Source organism: Odontesthes bonariensis, chromosome 1, assembly GCF_027942865.1.
Source record: "Odontesthes bonariensis isolate fOdoBon6 chromosome 1, fOdoBon6.hap1, whole genome shotgun sequence".
Lineage (NCBI taxonomy): Eukaryota > Metazoa > Chordata > Actinopteri > Atheriniformes > Atherinopsidae > Odontesthes > Odontesthes bonariensis.
In genome coordinates, this window is record NC_134506.1 from 42,885,342 (window position 1) to 42,901,445 (window position 16,104).

At 42.8% G+C, this 16,104-nt stretch overlaps 1 protein-coding gene across 1 annotated transcript in view; it reads right to left on the reverse strand.

Moving 5' to 3' along the window:
- LOC142381975 (multiple epidermal growth factor-like domains protein 11) overlaps positions 1–16,104 on the reverse strand; it is a 180,903-nt gene that overhangs the window by 135,579 nt on the left and 29,220 nt on the right. The window contains exon 5 of the mRNA XM_075467346.1: positions 1,392–1,484. Within this exon, the coding sequence (XP_075323461.1) occupies positions 1,392–1,484 (93 nt within the window). The remainder of the gene's footprint in view (positions 1–1,391; positions 1,485–16,104) is intronic.

Consider the following 16,104-nt stretch of genomic DNA (forward strand, 5'->3'; position numbering starts at 1 on the left):
AAGTCAAGAAATTCAGAGAGCGATTTCAAGAATTATACACGGTTGTTTGCATGTGGAAGTATAATAATAGGCTGTGTTTGAAACCGCATACTACATACTACATACTTGCAAACTGCATACTTCCATACTGCATACTCATCAATCAGTATGCAGAGCGTTTACCCACAATGCATTTCGCTCCTGCCCGAGCCTAAATCAGCCGGCCTGAAGCTGATTTCGCTTACGCTATAAACTCTGTAAACTTTAGCAACATTTGAAACATTTTCAGGAGAGAAAGTAGTCGTTTAGATCCCCAACGTGTTGAAAACCTGACAAAATACCGGCTATTTACAATTTTGTTCCGACGAATTCGGTGCTACTAAAGCTAGCCGCAGTGAGCAACGCACTTCCTGTTATTTTCACAAAATAAAATACCCGTTGCCTTTTATCATAGGGAAAGCCATTACGATACAATTGGTGCTTTTGTTTTGAAAACAGGAAGTGAACCTACCCTCGTTGTAGCTAGCTTGAAACTGCCGTTTTGACAGAAAATGACGATCAGCGACGTCACGTTACGTTGCATCTTGGGTAGTTTGAGTATGAGTAGTAACCTCATGATGCATACCCAACATTTCAGAGAATCAAGTATGCATTCGGTAACTTCTCGCTTACTCAAACTCGCATACTAACTCAAAAAGTTAGTATGAGTAGTAGGAGAAGTATGCGGTTTTGAACACAGCCTTAGTAATTTATTCACTTTCTACACTTTCAACAGTTCAGGTGCTGCTAGCTCCTGGAGCTTGGCTAACGCAGAGCTACAGGATCGCCGGGCTAGCCTGGGAGCTAGCAGGGCCGCAAGTCAAACTCAACCTCCCTCACCATAAAAAACCCACAAACTCAAATTGTGGAGCCAACACTGTTCACACGCCTCATTAACCAAGCACTCCCAGAGCTTGTGGCTTCTCTTTGACCCGGAACAAGCTTCACATCCCCTCCCACGACTCGCCAAGTGAGACAGCTCATCCTTCCTGTTAGCTTCTCATTTCACCTGTTCCTCACAGCACATGCAAACTGGCAGTATAGCTCCATCCAGCAAGTATTCAGGATTGGTTCCTCCAATGTTTTATACAGATCATGACCTCACCTTTCTGAGACTTTCAGTGGTGCTCAGCAGACTAAAAGCAGGATTTTGCTCAAGAAATGTCTTATAACGCACAAGAAACATCTTATAGGCATGTTCAAAAGGTCAGAAACTTGATTTTCAGAGGTGGGAGACTTCCAGCATCTGGTTGTGATGTGACATGTGTGAAAAAGTTGATTTAAACTGGATGAAATTAGCTCTGGGTTTTTCATTCACTGTGTATTTGAGGCCTGTTTAATGACCGAAATAAGCAATGGCACCGAGTACTCACCACTGGAGCAGTCCAGTCCCCCCCAGCCGGGTTCACACAGACAGGTTTCAGGAGAGATGCATCGTCCGTGCACACACTCTTCAGTACACAACGCTGAGGAGAAAGAAGAGAATCCATATTAACACAAGATGTGATGTCATGCGTGGCTTCGTTTTGTTGCATCGATCGACCAGAAATGTGTGAAAGGTTGGAACACTTAGTAAAAGGTTGGTAAACTTAGTAAAAGGTTGGAACACTTAGTAAAAGGTTGGAACACTTAGTAAAAGGTTGGAACACTTAGTAAAAGGTTGGTAAACTTAGTAAAAGGTTGGTCAACTCGGTAAAAGGTTGGTAAACTTAGTAAAAGGTTGGAACACTTACTAAAAGGTTGGTAAACTTAGTAAAAGGTTGGAACACTTAGTAAAAGGTTGGAACACTTAGTAAAAGGTTGGAACACTTACTAAAAGGTTGGTAAACTTAGTAAAAGGTTGGTAAACTTAGTAAAAGGTTGGAACACTTAGTAAAAGGTTGGTAAACTTAGTAAAAGGTTGGAACACTTAGTAAAAGGTTGGTAAACTTAGTAAAAGGTTGGTCAACTCGGTAAAAGGTTGGTAAACTTAGTAAAAGGTTGGAACACTTACTAAAAGGTTGGTAAACTTAGTAAAAGGTTGGAACACTTAGTAAAAGGTTGGTAAACTTACTAAAAGGTTGGTAAACTTAGTAAAAGGTTGGAACACTTAGTAAAAGGTTGGTAAACTTAGTAAAAGGTTGGAACACTTAGTAAAAGGTTGGTAAACTTAGTAAAAGGTTGGTCAACTCGGTAAAAGGTTGGTAAACTTAGTAAAAGGTTGGAACATTTAGTAAAAGGTTGGTAAACTTAGTAAAAGGTTGGAACACTTACTAAAAGGTTGGTAAACTTAGTAAAAGGTTGGTAAACTTAGTAAAAGGTTGGAACACTTAGTAAAAGGTTGGTAAACTTAGTAAAAGGTTGGAACACTTAGTAAAAGGTTGGTAAACTTAGTAAAAGGTCGGTCAACTCGGTAAAAGATTGGTAAACTCGGCAAAAGGTGAGTAAACTCAGTAAAAGGTTGGTAAACTCAGTAAAAGGTTGGTAAACTCAGTAAAAGGTTGGAACACTTAGTAAAAGGTTGGTAAACTCAGTAAAAGGTTGGAACACTTAGTAAAAGGTTGGTAAACTTAGTAAAAGGTTGGTCAACTCGGTAAAAGGTTGGAACACTTAGTAAAAGGTTGGTAAACTTAGTAAAAGGTTGGAACACTTACTAAAAGGTTGGTAAACTTAGTAAAAGGTTGGTAAACTTAGTAAAAGGTTGGAACACTTAGTAAAAGGTTGGTAAACTTAGTAAAAGGTTGGTCAACTCGGTAAAAGATTGGTAAACTCGGCAAAAGGTTGGTAAACTCAGTAAAAGGTTGGTAAACTCAGTAAAAGGTTGGAACACTTAGTAAAAGGTTGGTAAACTTAGTAAAAGGTTGGTCAACTTAGTAAAAGGTTGGTAAACTTAGTAAAAGGTTGGAACACTTAGTAAAAGGTTGGTAAACTTACTAAAAGGTTGGTAAACTTAGTAAAAGGTTGGAACACTTAGTAAAAGGTTGGTAAACTTAGTAAAAGGTTGGTAAACTTAGTAAAAGGTTGGAACACTTAGTAAAAGGTTGGTAAACTTAGTAAAAGGTTGGTCAACTCGGTAAAAGGTTGGTAAACTTAGTAAAAGGTTGGAACACTTAGTAAAAGGTTGGTAAACTTAGTAAAAGGTTGGAACACTTACTAAAAGGTTGGTAAACTTAGTAAAAGGTTGGTAAACTTAGTAAAAGGTTGGTAAACTTAGTAAAAGGTTGGTCAACTCGGTAAAAGGTTGGTAAACTTAGTAAAAGGTTGGAACACTTAGTAAAAGGTTGGTAAACTTTGTAAAAGGTTGGAACACTTACTAAAAGGTTGGTAAACTTAGTAAAAGGTTGGAACACTTAGTAAAAGGTTGGTAAACTTAGTAAAAGGTTGGAACACTCAGTAAAAGGTTGGTAAACTTAGTAAAAGGTTGGTCAACTCGGTAAAAGATTGGTAAACTCGGCAAAAGGTTGGTAAACTCAGTAAAAGGTTGGTAAACTCAGTAAAAGGTTGGTAAACTCAGTAAAAGGTTGGAACACTTAGTAAAAGGTTGGTAAACTCAGTAAAAGGTTGGTAAACTCAGTAAAAGGTTGGAACACTTAGTAAAAGGTTGATAAACTCAGTAAAAGGTTGGTAAACTCAGTAAAAGGTTGGAACACTTAGTAAAAGGTTGGTAAACTCAGTAAAAGGTTGGAACACTTAGTAAAAGGTTGGTAAACTCAGTAAAAGGTTGGAACACTTAGTAAAAGGTTGGTAAACTCAGTAAAAGGTTGGTAAACTCAGTAAAAGGTTGGTAAACTCAGTATAAGGTTGGAACACTTAGTAAAAGGTTGGTAAACTCAGTAAAAGGTTGGAACACTTAGTAAAAGGTTGGTAAACTCAGTAAAAGGTTGGAACACTTAGTAAAAGGTTGGTAAACTCAGTAAAAGGTTGGAACACTTAGTAAAAGGTTGGTAAACTCAGTAAAAGGTTGGAACACTTAGTAAAAGGTTGGTAAACTCAGTAAAAGGTTGGAACACTCAGTAAAAGGTTGGTAAACTCAGTATAAGGTTGGAACACTTAGTAAAAGGTTGGTAAACTCAGTAAAAGGTTGGAACTAGGGGTGGGCGATATGGAAAAAATGTTGTATCACGATTTTTTTGCATAAAATCACGATTTCGATTTTTTATCACGATCTTCCATCCAAAAAAAAAAAAAAAAGACCAATTACAGTAGAGTTAAAGCTACGGTCGGCAACTTTTTTTTAGTCATATTAGCTTGAACTGTCATGGGATTCTGGAAGTAGAATATTAAATAGGCTGTTTAGGAAAAATAACGAGATCTGTAGCTCCCTCTGAAGCCTGTAATCATGCTTGCAAAAACCGAGCGCTCCCGGCTGTTTTTACCCAATCAAGTTAGGGTGGAGGAATCCTACCTGTCAATCACAGCTTGTGCACACGCTGCTGAGCGTGAGTCTGCCCCAGCTTGTGTGCGCTCACACTGGTGTGAACTCACGTGCACAACCTCGTCCACAGAGGGGGAGGGGTTTGGGGGGCGATTCGGAGCTTGTTAGAGTTGGGGGAGGGACCTGAAAGTTGTATCAGTTCGAATTTTCCGACTTTAGACTCGTAATTTTGAAAACCTGCAGCTTTAAGTCGACATGCTGAACCACAGAAGAGCTAAGGAGTAAAATAAAGAATTTGGCAATCAACACATTGTAATTCAACTGTAACCCAATTCAAGATGAAAAATAATGATCTAATTAATGACATCTGACACAGTGAGAGTGAAGCAACCGGAAATAGAAAAACGAACCACTGATGACGACTGGACTCCACCTCATGATGCCATTTAGCAACAGATGAGCAACGCTGCATGTTCATTTACTGCAGCCACAGTCACGCACTGCCATCACCAGAGCGCCCTAAAGGAATACTTTTCAACTGTGTAATGTTTGTCACGGTTGCGGTGCATCCCTTTTCTCTTGCACCGTAGTTAGCGGTTTCCTCATCCGACCCGAGAGTGCTGCTGCTGGCCGTGAGTTTCTCCCGTGCGCCGCTGTGGATGTGCTGTGGATGGTGGTGCTGCTGCTGTTCCCATTCCTGATGTGGACCAGCAGCAGTGGGTTAGGGTAGAAGAAACCCGAACCAATTCCAAATTACAGAGGTGGATTTCCTCTTCTTCACCAGCTCGTCGGCTTGGCTTTCAGCCATGGCTGTCCATGCGTTTTCTAAGGTTTTACAAACACAACATGGAGGCGTGTAAGAAAGTGTCACGACGCACAGTTCGCTATGATTGGTCGGTTAAGGACGCCCTATGTCTGCCGCATCGGCGGGAACCAGCATTAAAAAAAAATAAATAAATCATTGCGCTGATTGGCAAAGGCGATCTATACGTTTTCTCTAATTTGGTAGATCGCCTGCGATTCTCCATTCTTCCTCGCCAGTCACGATTTTATATCGTCAGATCGCGCACCCCTAGTTGGAACACTCAGTAAAAGGTAAGGTTGGTAAACTTAGTAAAAGGTTGGAACATTTAGTAAAAGGTAAGGTTGGTAAACTTAGTAAAAGGTTGGTAAACTCAGTAAAAGGTAAGGTTGGTAAACTTAGTAAAAGGTTGGTAAACTCAGTAAAAGGTAAGGTTGGTAAACTTAGTAAAAGGTTGGTAAACTTAGTAAATTATGAGATGTAACGTATTACTAGACTGATGTTTTCCATTTTGAGTTTGTTTGCGTAACAAGAAGGAAACTGCGACAGTAACGTGCACAAGCAATAATAAGCAAGTATTTGTCTAATCCTGTAACACGTAGACCTAATCATGTGCATTGATTGTGATACTAAGAAACCACCTCCTGCCCTCCTTAAGGCCTCGGTATGCTTTTCCGTCGCTATCCGTCAACCCGACTCCGTGGTCACGCAGAGGCTGTTAAACCTTTCGAAGTTCTCCGTCGGGATGTCGGATACGCAAGGCAATAATTCACCTCCCGATCAGTAGGCGGCGCTACGCTAGACGATCTAATCTGGCGACGTCTATGGTGAAAGTGGTTGACTGATGGTTCACCTTCCGGCTCCGTTCCACTCCTCACAGTGAACGATGGCGACCGACAGAGAAAGACTGTTGTTGGAGTTGGAGCTTGTTGATGTTGAAATGCAAATAATTTTGACCAAATGTTGACCGGCACACAGTAAACTCTTTGTTGTTGTTCTGACAGGAAGGAGCTAAACCGGAAAAGTGATTCCAGGAAATGATGTTGTTAGCCGACCAATCACAACCCTTGTGGTCTCCGCGAGTCTCCGTCGCCTCGACGGATAGATAGGACGCACACAAGCGACGGAGAGCATCCGTAGCCTTTCCCGGAGGACTATGAATAAGGCTTTATACATATTGAGACGTGGAAAGTAGACATGGTGTTGGAACACATAACTTCAGCTGCATCAGAGTCAGTAAAAACACAGCAAGTGTCCAACTTTTGAGCCTTCATTGTGAAACGGCACCGTTTTGCTCTGAGGACCAGCATAGATATAACAAGCTCTGTCACAGGATTTCTTTCTGTTCACACTCTCTGCTCAGAGATCCTGTCTAATCACGCTCTCACTGTAAAAGAACGGGGAGAGTATCCAGTCTTCTGTCTGCGTATACACTCCAAAGTTTATCAGATCAAGTGGATATTTTCCCTCTTTTTTTGTTCCTTCCCTCTTCTGATCTGAAAAGTTTAATGATCAAATCTTGCTTCTCTCCTGCATTAAAGCTGCATTCTTTCTTCGTGAGTTAAATGTATATCTGACTCTGAGATCAAAAGTTTTTACAGAAGACAGACTTTTTAGAAAGAGGACAAAAAAAATGCAGCATCAGACATGACATCATTAGCAACTCATTTTTCATTCCTTCTCTTATTAGAGATTGGGTCACGGAGGGAACAGGTCCAGGAGGGGAACCCAGACATCCCTCTCCAGCTCCTGCTGGGGGATCCCGAGGCGTTCCCAGGCCAGACGGGATATATAATCCCTCCAGAGAGTTCTGGTTCTGGTTCTTGTTCTACCTATGGGCTTCCTCCCAGGATGCATCCTAACCAGATGAACCACCTCAGCTGACTCCTTTCTATCTAGAGGAGCAGCGGCTCTACTCCCAGCTCCCTCCGGATGTTGGAGCTCCTCCCCCTTTCTCTAAGGCTGAGCCCCGCCCCCCTCTGAAGGAAACTCATTTCAGCCGCTTGTATCCACGACCTCCTTCTTTGGGTCTCTACCCAGATGTGTGACCACAGGTGAGGGTTGGAGCAAAGATGGAGCAGCAACCTGAAAGCTTCTGCTTCCGGAGCAGCGCCCTCATTACTGCCGACGGAGCCCCGATCCGTCTGTCCATCTCTGACTCCAACTCACCGTCACTGAGAACAAGATCCAGAGAAACTGAAACTCCTCCAACTGAGGCAGAGAAGAAGAACCACGGCCTGGGATCTGGAGGAGCTGACTTTCATCCCGGCTGCTTCACACTCAGCTGTGGACTGAAGGTCACGGCCTGAAGAAGCCAACAGAACCACATCATCTGCAAAAAAGCAGAGATGTGACCCCGAGGTTCCCCAACCAGACGACTACACCTCCAGATCCTGTCCATGAAAACCACCAACAGGGTCGGAGACGAGGGGCGGCCCTGGTGGAGTCCAACACGAACCGTAAACCAGCTCCACTTTGGACCATGAACATGGACACAGTCCCAACTTTAGTTATAGGGGGACCGAATAGCCCCAAAACTGACTCCATACCCCCGCAGAATCCCATAGGTGACATGGTTTTAAGCCTGCTACAAGTCCACAACACATGCGAGTACATTTCTTCCAACTGAACATGTCACTGAGGCAGAGATTAATCTATCAGGAGGTTAGATTCTGACTGGTTGTTAGTATTTATATACTCTGCTGTCTGAAAAAGTAAACTTTCCCTTTGTGTGGAACGATGCAACCGACCAGTGTCCTGATAAGGAATAGTATCTAAATTGTACGGCAAACAGATAAGGCGGCGCTGACACCTTTATTTTCCCCAAAACATTCCCCAAATAGTGTCATATTTCACGATGACACAACCTTACACTCGGCAACCATCACTCGCTATCTGCGAGTTCAAAAACAAGCGACCGTGGCAGCGCAATAAATTATGCAGCGTTTTCATGGAGCCGCCTGTCATTATCTGGTGCAGCGATTAACTCAGAGGTCAGAGGCGTCCGCAAGACGGTGAAGAGGAGGAGGAGGAGAGGAGAAAAACACTGGAGAGGACAGAAAGAGACAAAAGCAAAGAGATTCAGGAATCAAGACGCCGGAGACTCTCCATCATATCCGACTTCAAGCAGCAGCACGTAAAAAATTAAACTCAATGGCACATCAGAATGATTTCTGATGATATAAACCTCATCTCCGTCTCTGTTTACCTGCCTTGGTGTTTATTTAAAATTGATTTTTAATATATTTTTGTGTGTTGTTTTCATCATTTGAAAATATCTTTCATTGGGAAGCAAACAAAGAAACAGATTTCACTCCCACGGTGCACACTTTGGCAGCCGCCTTTTTGCAGTAATTGCAGCTGAAATGTGTATCTACAAGTTTAGCAAAATCTTTTTGCTGGAGTCTGTGTTTATTCCTTTAAGCCAGAGCTCGTCCACTTCCATCAGTCTGAATGGGAGCAGCTGGTGTTTAGCAGCTTTAAGTCAAACTCAGTTTGTGCAACTTTGACTTCAAGATCAATGTTTCCCCTTGAAAGCACTCGAATGAGTCCTCAGGGTTGTTGTCAGACTGAGAGGTGAACCTTCATCCCAGATGCAGGTTTTTCTCAATAATTTCCTTGTATTTAGCACCATCCATCATCCCTTCGATACTGACCATATTCCCAGGCCCTGCTGATTAAAAACGTCCCCTCAGCATGATGCTGCCACACCACGGTGTGTTTTCTGGGCAACAACTGTGGCCTTTTCTTGGTGGAATAAGTTCAGCTTTATTTTCATCTGACCATTTCTACTTTCCTCCACATGTTTTGGAACTTTTGGATGAATTCCAAACATGATATCTAGATTTGTTCTTTAAGCAAAGACCGTGTTTATGGAGTCTATGGCTTGAAGTAGTCCAGTGGACAGACACATCGATCTCTGCTGGGCAGAGATGGGACCAAGTCACACATGTGTAAGTCCCAAGTAATTTTTTCTTGGTCAAGTCAAAGTCAAGTCACCTTATTATTGCAATTTTACCTGCAGAATCTGATCTTAATAAAGTGAAAAGACAAGATATAAGTAACTGTCAGTAAACATCATTGGCCAATGTGTCCAACCTGTCCGCCCCGTATCATATCAAGCTAACGTTAGCTAACTACCGACTAGGCTAACAGGATAATATTAGCTCATTTGACAAGCACTTACTGGTCAGAATGGATCTTCAAATGACGAACAAAGTTCGAGGTTATGCTAGATACTTAACACTCAAGTCATTCAAGCCATCGTGTCTCAAGTCAAGTCAAGTGCCGAGTCTTTAACTTCCAAGTCCGAGTCGAGTCTCAAGTCATCAAAACAGCAACTCGAGTCGACTTGAGTCCAAGTCACAATGACTTGAGTCCCCATCTCTGCTGCTGGGGCTGCTTAAAGTTCCCATAGTTCGCCTCTTTTGAAATGAAGCTGTGTAACATCCCATATCAGCAACATCATTTATGAACATCTTCTTACCCCCTGCTGCGTCCTGTGAGCAGAGTTCCAGCCTCGTTTTGGTGTTGATGAAGGTAGTCCGGCTAGTTGGCTGGGGTTTAAAAAATAAATCGTCTTGCTTCTCAAAACAATATGCGTTCAAAAGAGTAATACATTTGCATCACAAAATGGTTCTCCAGGAAAAAGTCAGACCTCACAATCTCTTGGCCCTATTTTCTCTCCCTTCGTATCACTGCCTGCTGCTGCCTGCCGACAGCCGCGCCTGTTACGGTGTTACATATATGTGCTGTTACAACACATATGCACACACTTTTCCATTTTTTTAAAACTTAAAACAAACCTTTTAAATTTCACTTTACCAAGTTTGAATATTTTGTGTTTCCATAAAAAAAAACATCTATTTAAATGACACAGCATGTTTGAGTAAATACTTTCACTGCCTTTGTGCAGCTTCACACGTAAACACCTCGGACACAACACATCGACGCTCCAAAGTGTATTTTATAACATCTATTAGAGGGTTTCAAACACTTCATTTACTGCACTTGCATTTGCTTTAGCGTCCAAACTTTTCAGGAAACGTGGCTGTAACTTCTGCACAGAGCTGCTAATTAACACATTTTATGAGGAGACGGTGAGGTGTCGCTGAGAACCCGGCAGCCCGTTCCTCCACACGCTGCGATCTGTCGCTCGGACACACCAACTTTGGGAAGCTCTGTAATTGTGACGTTACGCAGCGAGCGGCAGAAGGTCTAAGTGGGGACGTGTCCTGCTTAATGCGTCCCGGGAAAGGCACTAATTATTCTGTTCTCCGTTTGCAAAGGAGGACACCGACCTTTTGTCTTCATTTTAATCAGCGTCCATGTACGAGCACACGCAGAAAAAAACGAGATAAAAACAAAAATAATTATCCAATGATCAAAACTACGCTGAAGTTGGCATCTGATTCGCCAGCCTCCAATTAGCGAATTAAAGGGATGGGCATAAAGGGCCATTTCACTGCATTTTTCCTTTATGCCCATCCCTTTAATTCGCGAATCGGATGCCAACTTCAGCGTCGTGCATTTTCACAAATCCTAAACAAGGTTTTAATGAATCTATAGCCTCTTTAGAATAATTCCATCCAGATTTGAGCAGTGTAACAGCTGTAGTTTCCATACAGGACCCAGTTTAGGGTAATGAGAATACAAAAAAAAGCCAGTAAAATGGCCCTGTTCTGCATTTTCACAAATCAGAAAAAGGTTTCACAAATCCCAAACAAGGTTTTAATGAATCTACAACCTCTTTAGAATAATTCTATCCAGATTTGAGCAGTCGAAGTAATGTGGTTTCCATACAGGACCGCGTTTTGGCCGAGCAAAATGCAAACAATGCAGTGAAATGGCCCTTTATGCCCATCCCTTTAATTCGCGAATCGGATGCCAACACGGATCAAACACGCTAAAACGGAAGAAAAAGTCCAAGAAGCGCCTGTAACTTTTTCAGAGACAGAACTTTATCTGGTTCCTGTCTCGTTCTTTTAAGGAATCACTTGTGTATCCCAGAATAAATTTTGTATCAGGAGCAGATTCTGCTGGAAGAGGAGCTGACAGCTCAGAGACTGTCGTTCTGCCTCTTCTGTTTCCTCACAGAAACACACCTGCCTTGCATATCAATGCACACAGGCACAAACTAAATCAGGTAAGAACCTCTCTTTGGTCTCACTGTGTGCACGTAGGACTCACGTGCACGTGCAGGCCACTCGTTTCAATTATTTCAACCCGACGAGCCTTAAAAGTAACGAAGAAGAGGAGCGAGGCCGAGGCTGGGTTTTATGGTGTTATAGTCACAGAGGGGTCGTCCTCTCTAAATTTATAGTGGCAGCGTGTTAACATTTTACAGCTTTTTCCTGCATCAGGAACCCTCACAACCACAGCAGATTTATGTCTGCCTGGGGAAGAGTTTCTCCCTAAAATACGGAAAGATTCCCATGAGTTGGGAAGCAGAAATGATATTACACCATGTCGGTAAAAGTGTGATAAATGCACTTTGTATGCTCGGGCTGGGTGGGCTGCTTCGTCCTGCCCTGACAAACGTGTCGACCAACATCCTTAAAAATTTATATGAAGTTATCGTCTCCAGCGCTAAGCTTTGTTCCCTTTAATTGTACCGCGAGCACTGAATCGTGGGAAAAGGAATTTAATTTTGGTCAATTCAACTTTACAGCACATTTCAAGCACAGGTGCATCCAAAGTATGAGACAGACAAACAGAGATCAAGCAAAATGGAAAAGATTACAAAGTGTTTGATTCTATAAGTAATAAATAACTCGAGTTAAAACTAGGGCTGGGCAACGATTGAAATGTTTAATCTAATTAAAGGCGGGGTAGGGGTTCTTTTTCTGGAGCATTTTTTTACATATTGCTTGAAATACTCTTCACACCCCCATTGCAACCAATTAATTAAAAGTTTTGACACAAATATGAAAAGTTTTAGTGGCCTCTAGAACATACAATCTAGGAAAAACAGTATCCAATCATTGTGAACGGACCGTTCACAATGATTGGATACTGATGCCGTCTATCAAACTGCAATCTGCTCCTCCCTCCCCCTCCTCCCCCCTGTGTGCGTACCCTGCTCCGTGAACGAATTACACGTTCAGAAGCTTGGCAGGAAGCTAAACTAGAGCCAGCTTGGCTAGCACCTAGCATTATTAAACGTATAGTTAGCATAAACTAAATACTAAATACGGCAACGATCGATGCTTGCTGTCAGAACAGCGCTCGTGCACCTTCGTGCTCGTGCGCGTTCATGTACTCTAGAGGCGTGCCTTCGGGGGGAAAGTGAAGAAAAGGGTTGGGACTTTTTACCTGTGTATTTTCAAAATGCAGCTTCGCTGGACTCAAAATCCAGGATCTCCTACCCTACCTTTAATCACATGATTTCCCTGATTAATCACGATTAATCGCATTTGTACGCAGAATCCAAAAATGAATCCAAAAGTAGAGTATAGCTTTTAGCATTTAGTTTTATTTTAAATGTGCTGCCATATGAATGAAAGTGCCATAACATTTGTTGTGCAAACACACTTTTAACATCAGCATCTTTCTGTAGTTTTTATGTAGAAGCCTCGCTCCACTGTCTGTTTCCTTGAATGACTTGCTGCTATCAGTTGTGTGTTTTGCCTTTAAGTGATATTTTAGACTGGAACTACTACGCTGAGAAGACAATTCAACTTGGCAGTGTTTACAGATGACTTTGGTTCTGTCGACTCCGCCGTCTGGAAGAACTTTAATATGAAAATGGCCGAGTAAAAGTTCCGTACCCTTCTCCATGTTTGGTGGATCCGCCGATTACTTTCTTTTCCTGTTCCACAGCAGACAGCAGCAGACTTTTACAAAATAAAAGCCTGTGAGCAACAGACTTCTCGCCCAGCCCTAGTTTTTACTTTATTTTTCTCTGAAACTTTTTTGTTAATTCAAATCTTTCCTTTAACAGTTTTAATAAAGTCTTAAAACTGTAAAAATTTTAATCATTGCCCAGCTCTAGTAAAAAGATAATTAATCTGGAACTAACAGCACCAAATAATAGCAACCAGCTGATTTAAAAGTAGAATCACTTTATGGAACATTTGAAAACTTCATATAATGCAGAACTAGCCTGAGAGCACATCCTCTCATAAATGTGACTCGGTGCCATTCGTATTAAAGCATTCTGACAAATAGAGCAGGCATGTAATCACAAGCTGCCACCTGCAGGACAACCCACTCCGCTCTGCACTGAACCTGCTCTGCACTCCTGCCAGATTGGAGACTCAGTTTCTTCTGTTCATCCCAGTCCAGCCGAGATTCTGAAAGCGGCTTGTTTGAATCTTTACAAATCCCATTTCCCTGCTCCGCCATGTGCCTCTGCAGAGAATCGGTTTGAGGAAAAACTCCCTGGTTTCCCTCTAAGCCTTCTGCTCCCTTCAGCTGGCTCCTAGTTTTTCCATCTTGTAACAGTTCCTGTCCCAGTGTCCTATAACAAGGTTCTTTAAAACCACATCAACATGGCAGAAAATGCCAAAGAAGTAAATAAATATCGGTTCAGTTGATTAAATGAACAGAGACTCATTCTCCACCTTTTTCTGGTTAAGAACCGTGGCCTCGGATTTGGAAGAGCCGACTCTCATCCTGGCTGCTTCCCGCTCAGCTGCTCCAACTATCTGTGCCGCACGGCCACTTTTATAAAAAAGTTGACTAACTCTTGTTTGGGGAAGGAGGAGACTCATGTTTTACCATGTAGAGATGCGGAAAACTAATGTTTACAGCAACGTTTGTATCGGAGTCCACGAAGGGAAGCGAAGCAGTGTTTCACTCACCTGGAAGCACAGGATGCAGGATGAAGCCATCTTACCACGGTTACCACGGTTACCACGGTTCTACCAGCACGACGAGAACCCACGTAATAAAAATGCTCGTGTGACAGCAAACGGCAATCAACTGCTTTGGTGATTAAAGGGATAGTTCGCCTCTTTTGACATGAAGCTGTATGATATCTCATACTAACAACATCATTTCTGAACATCTTCTTACCCCCTGCTGCGTCCTGTGAGCAGAGTTCCAGCCTCGTTTTGGTGTTAATGAAGGTAGTCCGGCTAGTTGGCTGGGGCTTAAAAAATAAAGCGTTTTGCTTCTCAAAACAATATGCGTTCAACAGAGTAATACATTTGCATCACAAAATGGTTCTCCAGGAAAAAGTCAGACCTAACAATCGCTTGGCCCTATTTTCTCTCCCTTCGTATCACTGCCTGCTGTGCAGACCGAGCAGCAAACACCGTAACAGGCGCGGCTGTCGGCGGGCGGCAGCAGACAGTGATATGAAGGGAGAGAAAATAGGGCCAAGAGATTGTGAGGTCTGACTTTTTCCATCGAGAACGATTTTGTGATGCAAATGTATTACTCTGTTGAACGCATATTGTTTTGTGGAAGCAAAACGTTTTATTTTTTAAACCCCAGCCAACTAGCCGGACTACCTTCATCAACGCCAAAGCGAGGCTGGAACTCTGCTCACAGGACGCAGCAGGGGGTAAGAAGATGTTCAGAAATGATGTTGCTAGTATGGGATGTCATACAGCTTCATGTCAAAAGAGGCGAACTGTCCCTTTAAAGTGCCTACATGATTTTAATAACTCAGTCTTATTGTAATTTAGCCAATAATCCGATCCTTTCAGTGCCATGTGACCCCACTGACTGGATGCAGGTAGACCATGCGGACTAGTTGGCTACACAAACACCTGGACAACTCTACCTGTGGCAGGTTAAGGCTCTAGCATGGATGCTGCGTCTGCTCGCGCGAGCGGTGTTGATGACATCATGAGTTCGTGCCCGCCATATATTTATAAGTCGTTGCGCCAGTAGTTGCAATTTTCTCCGTCACAGAGGTGGCGCTGCTACATGAAGGTTACCGCTAACTACTCTACAACCACGAAAGTGGTGAAGAAAACAATAAAGAGCAGGAATACTGTCATTAATTATACTGCTGCAGTATTCGGATAATTTTAATTTTTTAATTCAGTTAAAAGAGATGATTGTCTGAAGCCCCCGGCATCACCACTTTTTGAGTCTCTGGCCTCTTCTTTGCCTTCACGTATCTGTCCCGTAGCTTCTTCCACACATTCTTACAGAACTCTCCCTCTTTCCCCAAAGTTCTGCCAATCTCTGTGTACCAGTTTTGGGAGTTTACGTGCTCCCTGTGCTGTTTCCCTGCAGTTTCGTACAGCTGCCTGTACAAATGCACCTCCTGACTGAGCCTGGTCTCACAACGGTCCATCCGGTTTGTCGTTGGTGGCACCGCCAAGTTACAAAAATCGACTGGTGCACTGGTGCCGCTGCTCCTCCATACAGAAAGGAGTCAGCTGAGGTGGTTCATCTGTTAGGATGCCTCCTGGGAGGAGGCCCCGGGGCAGAACCAGAACTCTCTGGAGGGATTATATATCCCGTCTGGCCTGGGAACGCCTCGGGATCCTCCAGGAGGAGCTGGAGAGGGATGTCTGGGTTCCCCTCCTGGACCTGTTGCTTCCACAAACCGACCAAGTGAATGAGTGAACGAAATATGTGGCAACTCTTCGGTTGGTGTCTGCACTCCTCCAGCTTCTCTCCTACAGATGCAACGACCACACAGCGTTTCACATCTCTAAACCATCTCGTACAAAATCTGCACCAAGCAGTGCTGCAGATTTCTGCTTTGATTTGGAAGTGGAACTGTGAGAAAACTATTTCATGAACTCAAGGCTGGATCTTTCTGCTGTCCAGCACACTTGATCAGAAAGAAAAAGATAAAAAAAAAAAAGTCTCAGATTTTAATAGGAAAGCCAGAGACATTTGCTCTTGTAATCCTCAAGGAGAGATGATTAATCTTTAAAGGGGAACCTAATCCTTTCATCCAGCGGCTTGCAGAAGAAACGGCTGCAAGGATTACATCAGCGATGGCTACAACAAGATTAAC